This window comes from Medicago sativa, chromosome 7 (genome assembly GCF_051527215.1).
Source record: "Medicago sativa cultivar Bolivia chromosome 7, Bolivia_mono, whole genome shotgun sequence".
NCBI lineage: Eukaryota > Viridiplantae > Streptophyta > Magnoliopsida > Fabales > Fabaceae > Medicago > Medicago sativa.
The window spans coordinates 62,864,144-62,874,264 of NC_140755.1; the positions used below are offsets into that span (position 1 = coordinate 62,864,144).

At 35.4% G+C, this 10,121-nt stretch overlaps 2 protein-coding genes across 2 annotated transcripts; both read right to left on the reverse strand.

The window, feature by feature from the left end:
* Positions 1-2,271: 2,271 nt before the first annotated feature.
* LOC146907515 (uncharacterized) lies at positions 2,272-3,859 on the reverse strand. The gene is made up of 4 exons (XM_085729118.1): positions 3,385-3,859; positions 2,800-2,965; positions 2,533-2,709; positions 2,272-2,368 (listed from the first exon to the last, which is right to left on the reverse strand). Exons 1-4 carry the CDS (start codon positions 3,857-3,859, stop codon positions 2,272-2,274), a joined length of 915 nt encoding a protein of 304 aa, XP_085585244.1.
* A 3,139-nt stretch (positions 3,860-6,998) lies between these two features.
* On the reverse strand, positions 6,999-9,798 carry LOC146907516 (F-box/kelch-repeat protein At3g23880-like). Its single transcript, XM_085727425.1, has 2 exons — positions 8,436-9,798; positions 6,999-7,432 (listed from the first exon to the last, which is right to left on the reverse strand). Exon 1 carries the CDS (start codon positions 9,686-9,688, stop codon positions 8,438-8,440), a length of 1,251 nt encoding a protein of 416 aa, XP_085583551.1. The 5' UTR covers positions 9,689-9,798; the 3' UTR covers positions 6,999-7,432; positions 8,436-8,437.
* Positions 9,799-10,121: the final 323 nt, after the last annotated feature.

Here is a 10,121-nt window from a genome sequence, read left to right on the forward strand (position 1 = left end):
CCCCGATTCCATCATTGTAATATTTGATTCTTTATATTTTGGTCCTCTAGTAGCTCAGAGCCTAGTAAGACAAGAGGTGCTAAACAGGTAGGGAATCTTGCCACGCGATTTCTTTCACATAAATATTTTTCACTTAGAAATTTCTTATTTTTCGCTAACATTAATTGAGAGGATGAAATTAAAAATAGAGTAAATTGCATTCCCCTCCCGTCAAAGATGCTTGAATTACACTTAACTTTCCTCTTATGTTAAAATATACACTCCCCTTCATTGAAAAGTAAAATTCATATCCCCCTCCCCTATAAGATGCTTGAACTACAACCCCCTCCCTTAATAACTAAATATGCACTACACTTTAATCTATTTTGACATAAATAAATATTTTTATGATATATACTAATTTTGAACCACCATCTAAGAAAAATAAATTCATTTCTTTATAATTAAAATGTCAATGATAATTAAATTTAAATACTTTCCTATTAATTTTATAATTTAGAGTATAAAATTAACTTTTAAATAACCATACTTTATTTTCTTTGGTAATTTTTCACATATTTTAAATTCCAGCTTTTTTTAAGGGAGAGGACTGAAATATTTTCTAATATGTTTTGAATATGAGGGGAGGAGAGTGTATATTTTAACATAAAAGATGAGTGGATTGTAATTCAAGCATCTTTGAGGGGAGGGGAGGGGAGTGTAATTTACCGTAAAAAATAAACAAAGCGTTATGGGTTAAATCAAAGTATTCTCATGTTAGCTATGAAAACCAAGAAGAAAGAAACACGTTTTGTTACTACAGATCACCAATCTTGATATTTTCATTGTTTTAACATCTTTTGAGGATTGACCAAGATGTTTTCATTGTTTTTAACGCCTATAGTTGTGATAGATGTGCTAGTATTTATATAAATACTCATGTTGCATGCGTTGAAATCCGTTCCTTCTTTCAGCTTACCTTGTATCCTATATGTTGAGTTGTATGGATATTCTAAAGAGTTTGCAACATTGGCTATGGTTATTCTTTGTTAATGGCCCCTCATATTGTTCTCTTCACTAATTTATTATGCTTTGGAGGATAATATGTTGGATGTAGGGGTGTTCAAATCCAAACCGATCCAAAATAAAACCGCAAACCAATCCAAAAAAACCGAAAACCGCAAAAAACCGAATATTTTTGGATGTGTTTGGATGTTGTTTTGGAAAAACCGCTATGATCGGATCGGATTTCGGATTGCCTTTTCAAAACCGAACCGAACCAAACCGAACCGCAAAAGTAAATTTTTATACTTATTTATTAATTTATTAGTATTATAATTTGCATTAATATATTTCTTATTGGTAGTTAATCTTATATATTGCATTAATTTAATCTATATTATTTCTACTTCATCTATTTCAAATATAATCAATCATTTTCATTGTGTAATGTTAACTTTTTTAATAAATTTGTGTCATATTTTGTATCAAACCTATTATTTTATGGTGTATGAGTAGTATTAATATTAATAAAAAAAAAATTACATGTTGCACTTTGGATATCGAAAAACCGATCCAAATTAAACCGCATATATTTGGATCGGATCGGTTCGGATTTTTTTAACATAATCATCCAAACCGAACCGAACCACACATGATTTTTATTTTGGATCGGTTGATTTTTTACCTCAAAACCGATCCAAACCGAACCGCGAACACCCCTAGTTGGATGCCCATCATTTTGTATTTCCGAGGAGAGAAATATTGGTTCGAATCTGGGGTTCACATTTGAAAAAAGATTGTTGACCCCGCCCATTGTTCCCCTAGATTCTGAACAAACAAAGATATTCAAGAAGCTTAATCTAAGGTTCTTATGAAGACGTGGGATTTGTGAAAATTGTGGAGTTTCTAGTCATCACCACTACTTTATGACGTTATTTTTGAGGAAAATATGATTGGCACCACAGACGGAGTTATTCTCGACATCAATGCGGAGACGTACAGAGGCACTGCTGCGGTGGCTGGTGATTGATGGAGGTGCGACGACTCTAGAAGGTTTCGATTAATTCATTTTTCATTTTGCACCAAATATCTTTTTTTTGAAGAAGCAAAAATGAATTATATATACCAACAAGAACATGTTAAAATAGTCAGCACAAGGTGTGCCAACAAAATGCAACCACAGTTTTACAGACAGTCCATACAAGCAATAAAACGAACAAGTGCCCAAACAATCCAAAGGGCATACAAGGCAATTATGAACACCTAAAACATAAACAGCGTTGGCAGCCTTCATCCACCAATATGAATGAATTGCGTTCTGATCATATAACCCAAACACATAAAAGCCATAGAAGTTGCATAAAAGTTCTTCTTTTTGTCGACCTTCCTGACAAATAAATAAACTGAATAAAATGCTGATGAATATCAAGCGGGTCAACCCCGTAGACTCCTATCCACTGCTGGACAAGAGGCCACACACCACTGAAAATGGGACAAGAAACAAACAAATAATGTTGCACCGTTTCCACTTCACCGCACCCAGTCACATACCTCTGAGCCTCATGAGAAATGATCCCGCGAGCCAGCATATTAGATTTGGTAGGCAACCTGTTGCAGAGAAGACACCAAGCCATGATAGACACTTTTACCGGTACCCGTCTGTGCCAAATAAAATTCGAATGCGCCACTAGAACCTGGCTATCATCTGCAGTAAGCCTATGGTAAACACTACAGACAGAATAGCCACTGTTATTATCATGGTGCTAATTCCATCGGTCAACAATCGAAACATTTAAAGTAACATTTGACAACAGTAACCGAAACTCTATAACCAAGTCCTCCACCCAATCCCACAACCTCCTACGCCACTGCCAAGCCTCTCCACCCGCCTCCACCCCCAATGCAAACATTTTCCCCACTAGACAATTTTTATTAACACTTAAATCATATACACGTCTAAACCGAACTGCCAACGGGACTCCACCTACCCAAGAATTAGTCCAAAACAAAGTATCCATAACATCCCCTACCTCCTTAGAAATATTCTCTCTAAACCACCCTCCACCGACACCGCTCCCTCCATCTCGAATACGAACTACCTCGCGCCACCATTGAGAACACCTACGCCCCCTTCCTCAACATACCATCCTCCTGACCGTAGTGGGCTACTAACGTCCGATACCACAAACTATCTCTATCCACTAACATCCGCCAACACCACTTACCCAACAGCGCTAAATTAAACTCTCTCAACTTCCTCACCCAAACCCCCCTCCTCCTTGCGAGCACAAATAGAGTTTCAATTTATCCATGATATTTTACGATGGTCTTCAACCCCCCCCCCCCCCCCCCCCCCAAAAAAAAAAAAATTATTAAAGAAAGATTCAATAGAAGATATTATACCTGCGGGAGCTCTGAAGGAAATGGCATATATAGGCAGTGAAGACAGGACATACTTTATGAGAATTATACGACCTCCGAAGGAAAGGAACCTACTCTTCCACCCGGACAACCTAGTTGCAATGCGAGACACAACAGGATCCCAAAAGCACAACCGCCTAGCATCTCCACCAACCGACAAACCCAAATACACAAAAGGCACTCTTCCCACTTTACAATGCAAGGAAGATGCCGCCTCTGCCAACCAAGAATCACCAATATTAACACCCGTCAACATGCTTTTATGAAAATTCACCTGAAGATCAGAAGCACTTTCAAAAAGCAATAACACCGCCCGAAGGGCATGAACGTTTCCCCAACTCTTCTCCCCCAATAACAAAGTATCATCGACGAACTGTAAATGAGAAATATGCATCCCTTGATGCGCCCCAATTTTATAACCAGTAAATAAATTAGCATCAACTAAAGCTTGCATCATCACATTAAGGCCTTCTGCCGCCAGAAGAAACTAGAACGGAGATAAGGGATCCCCTTGACGCAACCCCTATGCAAACTAAACTCTGATGTGAGGCTGCCATTGACAAGAACAGAGGAAGATGTCGTTCCAACACATTTCTTAATCCACTTCCGCCACAAAGTAGGAAATTCCATACGAGACATTACCGCATCTAAATACTTCCAATCAACAGATTCATACGCTTTTTCAAAATCAACTTTAAAAAGTAACAATTCCTTATTCAACTTTTTTGCTTCATCCACCGGCTCATTTGCAATTAATAGACCATCTAAAATTTGTCTATTTTTCACAAAAGTTGTCCGAGTCTCTGACACCACTTTACCGACAACCATCTGCAGTCTGTTCGCGAGCACCTTTGCCACTATTTTATAAAGACAACCCAACAGAGAAATTGGTCTAAAATCATTTAGTCGCTTTGGATATCAACCTTAGGAATTAAAGCAATAAAAGTACTATTAATTCCTTTGGTTAATTTTCCGTTTCTATGAAAATCCCGCATAAATCGCATAATATCCTCCTTCAACAAAGACCAAAACTCCTTTATGAAACGAAAATTGATGTCATTCGGTCCAGGACTCTTGTAACTGTCACAATCCCACACCGCCGCTTTCACCTCACCCTCTCCAAAAGGGCACACAAGACCACCCCTGTCGCCATAATTAAGACGAAGGAAAGCTAGATCATCAATAGAACACCGCGCGGCCACACCAGTCTGAAAATGATATTTAAAGTGATCTAATACTGCTGCCCTCACCGGGTGCACCCCTTCCACCAGAATGCCATCAACCATAAGCGAAGATATAGCATTACCACGACGCCTACCAGCCAAAACAGAGTGAAAATACTTTGAGTTCGCGTCACCTTCTTGGTGAAAGATGCTTGGTGGTTACACCAAGCGTCTTTAACATTCATGATGGTGTAGTACAGTTGAATAGCCAAAGTGCCATACTTAGATGTTACACAAATATCAAGTTTCTTTTGAAAGGAAAGTTCAGAAAAGCATATTAGAATTCTATCAATTTTCCTAAAATTAAAGATAATTATTATTAATTGGGTTTTTTTTTAGATTCATAGCCTTAATACTAACTAGGAATATCCCATGTCTCACACTTGTTAATGACAACATCCATCATGAGAAAAGAATCACTATGTGTCACCTTCATCAAGCAATCACACACAAGCTCTTCATCTCTAGGATGAAATATGAACCCTGGTGGTAGCTTTGCCTCAACCATGCTTATGTTGATTTTTTTTTTTTTTGACATTATAAGTAATAATCTTCATAATAGCAACTTACTGTCCCGTGAACATAGCTCAGTTGGTAGGACAATGCATTATTATATGCAGGGGCCGAGGTTCGAACCCCGGACACCCCACTTATTCACCTTATAAATTAAATTCTAGCCACTAAGCTACCTGACAAAAAAAAAAAAACAACTTACTCCCCACACACACCACATCCCGATTAACAACCAACATCCAAACTATTACATGCTCCCATATTACTTTTTTTTTTCTCCCGGTTTGTCAATTTTTTCTCCCACACCAAAAATAGCTACATTATCCTTACATATATCTCCCTCACCCATAAAAATCCCATTAACCTTAATATTTTCTCCCTCACCAAGTATCTCTCCCGTGAACTTACTTTGAAATCCCTTCTCATAATGAACACCCCCACCACCTTTACCCCCTTGACTATTGCATGGACCCCTAGAAAGATCAAACCAATTGACTTTTCAATATTTTCAATGCTCTTTGCGGCTCCCTTGTTTTTTATCATGAATAATTAACCAAGTTTTCCAATACCCCTTTTGGTATCCAATACAGAGTTTCAAAAATCCAAAAAAATTAACCTTAAATTAACCTTAAATTTTTGAGTGCCTCTTAAGTGAACGCATCATGGCTTGTCGATCCTTAAACGACATTCTTGCTGCCCACCTTAAATTAACCTGCAGAGATGGAGCTAAAGGGTGAGATTTTGGTTTGATCAGGATTTTTTGACATTATTGGCACAATGATGTTGGAACCGGTCGTAACTTTAAGGCCCAGAGAAGCCCGATTATTGATTAATAGGAGTGCATGAGTTAGATGTTGTTGCCGTGACTAATATATTCTTTGCTAGCATTTTGATCCAATAAAGCGTTGTGCTCAGGGGACAAAGTGCATTCATTGTTACCACTGTGGTCATTGTTATCAACACACCAGCATATGAAATTAGCCCTAAATGGTAAAAACAACATCCCAACATTCATTCAAGTGGAAAATAAAGTTGCACTCAAGCAAAATACTAACGATGTTAAAAGAACTCACAAGGAAATTGTCCAGCATTCAGATTGCCTCTAAAATGTTTAAAAACTGATATATACTTGTTGATTGCTAAGATAAGGCCATAAGAGTCATCTCTGACCATTAATTTAATTCTCTATTAGTGAAAGATCAGTTTTTGACAAATGTGAAGCATGGGCAACCACTTATTTCTTATATGCAGGTAAAATCAATATTCCATCACTATTGAAATAAGTATCTTATTTTTGTTACTTAAGTTCTATTCATTCACATCTAGTGTATGTTCCTTTATTTTTACTAAAGATTTGCATTTTCTTTTATAGAGTTGACGAGGGTGACTTGCAATTTTCTTGAAGATAAAAGCATGTGAAATCTATTTTTTGTTTGCGTTAGAACAATTCTACAGGAGCTAATCAATTTTACAGGTCTCATATTTCAATTAGAACAATTTCATATATGACAGATACTTGAAAGACCAATAGATTTAAAAGGCATCTATTAGGGAAGATACAAAATTAGAGGCATATGTTTCCAACATATGAAACATACTACACGTTGTAAACCTCAAGTACAACAAAATGGATCAGATTGATTTCTTTCAACCAAAATGGAACTATCAAGATTTTTAATTTTTTTCGACCTAGATACATTACTATGCGAGGGCATGTTTCACTTCAAAGATATACAAAATATAAAATATAAATTTATTAAAACGTCCATAATCATTTTGAAATGAGAAAGGATCTTTTGTAACAACCATGTCGTTAATTAGCTTAGTATTAACTACAACAATTATTTGCAGCTAGAATTAATAATAAAATGTAGCATTTAATTTTTGAATGTTAACAAGGCTCAATATTTTTCCGATAAAAAACATTTATTAATAGCAGTCGAACCCAATCATTTGTGTAAAAGTATGGACATAGACAAAGGTACTAAGTCTTAGAAGCATACACCTGCTACTACAAAATTGTCATTAGACAACATACAAAACACAACACTACAAATACAACAAGCCAAAATACAAAACAACACCCCAAGAAAGAACAAGTTTTTTGTATTTAAATATGACACCATATCAATCAAATGAGGTAGTAAGCCATGTAGTTTTACACACCAGGAAACAATACGACTCCAAGGACCATTTGTAGCAAGAATAATAAAATCGCATCCATTTTATTTCACATAACAATACAACTTCCACTTAAATCAAATGACGAAACTTGACGAAGAGTTGGACCACACCTGCAAACAAAGAAAAATTGCACTACAATTGATTAAGTGCGGCACCAAAATGAATAAAACAGTCAGACACCAAACAGGTTTCATTTCATACTTGAGGTTAAACAACTTGAGGTCAACCTCTCTACAATTATATACATATCATACTTAAATGGTCCTGCAAAAAAAGGACTCAAATTACACAACTAGGAGTAGAAATGAAAAAACATCACAATTATTAAGCAATAAGTTGCTACGAATGTTTCCAAAAAACCCCTAAATAGACATCACGAAGGCCATTAATGTCTTCTATAGAACAAATACCATATCTGAAGAGAATTTAGCTACAATAAGCTACTTTCATCCTACCATCTTGACATGTATCATCAATTACATTGAATTTTCTCAAAGTTAGGCTATGAACTGAAACAACAAACTACATGAAAAGTACAAAGACACAAGAAAAGTGAAGAAATAATTCTCAGAGTGCAGTCATATCCCTTCTTTGAAAAAAGTTGAAGAAATTAGCTTCTACTAAGATATAATAATGCAAGTATGTAGCACAAGTGACTCAAAGGTTTCATGCAATTAAAAACTATATTCAACCACAATATTATATCATTACCATCTATAGAAATAAACAATCCTCCCTTCCAAAATAGTGTATTTGAATTGGTGTAAATTTACCAAGAATATTCAATATGTATCGATTTGAAAAAACATTATATTCTAATAATATACATAGATAATTGCACAATTGAAAGTTGAATAGGATCAATTAAAAGATTCTTCATATGTATGAAAATCTTTTGAAGTAAGAGAAATAATCACACAATTGAAACGAGTTTCATGAATTCACATAAATTTAAACATGAAATAACATCAACATTGAATTGCAAATGCATTATATGCTTAAACTATATAAAGATGATTGGGTTTTAAACATGGCAATAGGATAAGTCGGTTCATTAAACATATTCATGCATAAATTCATACAAGTATATCAATTAAGTGAAGAAAAACTTACTTTCAACAGATTAAAACCAAGCTTTCGACATAATTGTGGATGGATAACCAAGATATGTTATTGTACATTCTAGTTTTCCTCGATTTGTTAGTTCTTCGTTTGTAGAGAATTGCTTGGTTATTTTGCAATTGGTTGTTTGCCAACACCAAAGTATCACCATTCTCAGATAGATGCAATGGTCTTATTTTGAAAACCGCGCTATGACCAATTTCATGATACAATTGAACATCCCGGTACCTGATTTTAAGGAATTGGGTCCAAGAATTTTCATTTCCAAATTCCATCAATTTCCATATAACAAAATCAGTTTCTTTTAAATCATGATAAACACACAAGGAGTTCATCAACACACAAACATTTCCCCATTTACGTAACCCCTCGTCAGAAGGGAGAAGCATTTGTTTGTATGTCTCTGTAGCTAGATCAAGAGATATAATCAAAAATTTCATAACACCATTATAATCGGTACGAGTGGCCAACCAATTAACAGTGCTATCCAAATATACGCCATCACACAAATTGGATTTATGAACCACTGGAATATCACCCAATGGAAATCTTTGAATTCTTCTCCAAACATTATCACCCAAATTAAAGACCCTCACTTGGCTGCCAGTTGAACTTAAGGACACCACCTTATAAGTCTCGGTTGAACTATCATAACCAAACACAAACGCAGTCAATCTGAAATAACTCATGTTATGATAATAGACATCAGATCCTAATACATTAGATATTTGTCTGGTAGCGGGGTTCCAGAAACGGAACCACACTTTCTTGTTGTTATTACTCTCGTTGATAGAATAACCGAGCAAGCAGATCAATCCATTGCAGGAACCAAGAACCACGCTACAATTCTTATCACTCAATCGGAAGTAAGGATCCTTAGGATGTCTGATCCAATGGTTTTCCAATAAACGACTAACAGGAAAGTGTACAAAACTATAATGCAGATGATAACCTTGTGTAAGGACTATTGATGAGAAGTATGGGTTTCGTGTAGATCGACTAAGGTGCATTTTTATGAATGGAGGATGAGAGACAAGACTCTTCCATGACTTACTGACGCACTTCATCTTCATAAGCGATTTGACTGGAAGCCACGATAGTATTTCAGTGATAACCTCGTCAGGGAGGATAACTTTTGGCAACGACGACATATTGGATTGACGGCGACGACGACGCGTCATTGGTGGTGGCTGGAAATTCATCAAAGCAACGACGACTACGCATAAAAGTAAAAAAGAAGTCATTGTGAGAGCAAAATAATAATAATTTTGTACTGAAATGATGTATAGAACACCAGAGAGAAATTGTAGTTTTTTTTTTAATGAGAGGAATTGCAGTTGAGTGTTTTGTTGTATCGGTGCATTTAAGACTTGTTTCGTTTTATTGTAAAATCATTCTTTTATTACATTTATTTCATATTAATATTTTCTTTTTGTGTTTGCTTTTCACCTATTATGAATTTCGTGAATCGGTGTATTTAAAAGCATTTAAAAAAGTTTGACCAAAAGCATCTTTCAACAAAATTTTTTGACTAAGCATTTATTTCATTTCCTATTTAAATAATTATTCTTTTTGAAAGAATTTCCTATTTAAATAATGAAAATGCTAACTTATGCACTTAAGATAAAGATTTAAAAAAAGAATTGAAAAATAAATGTTGCATTGAAAAGATAAGTT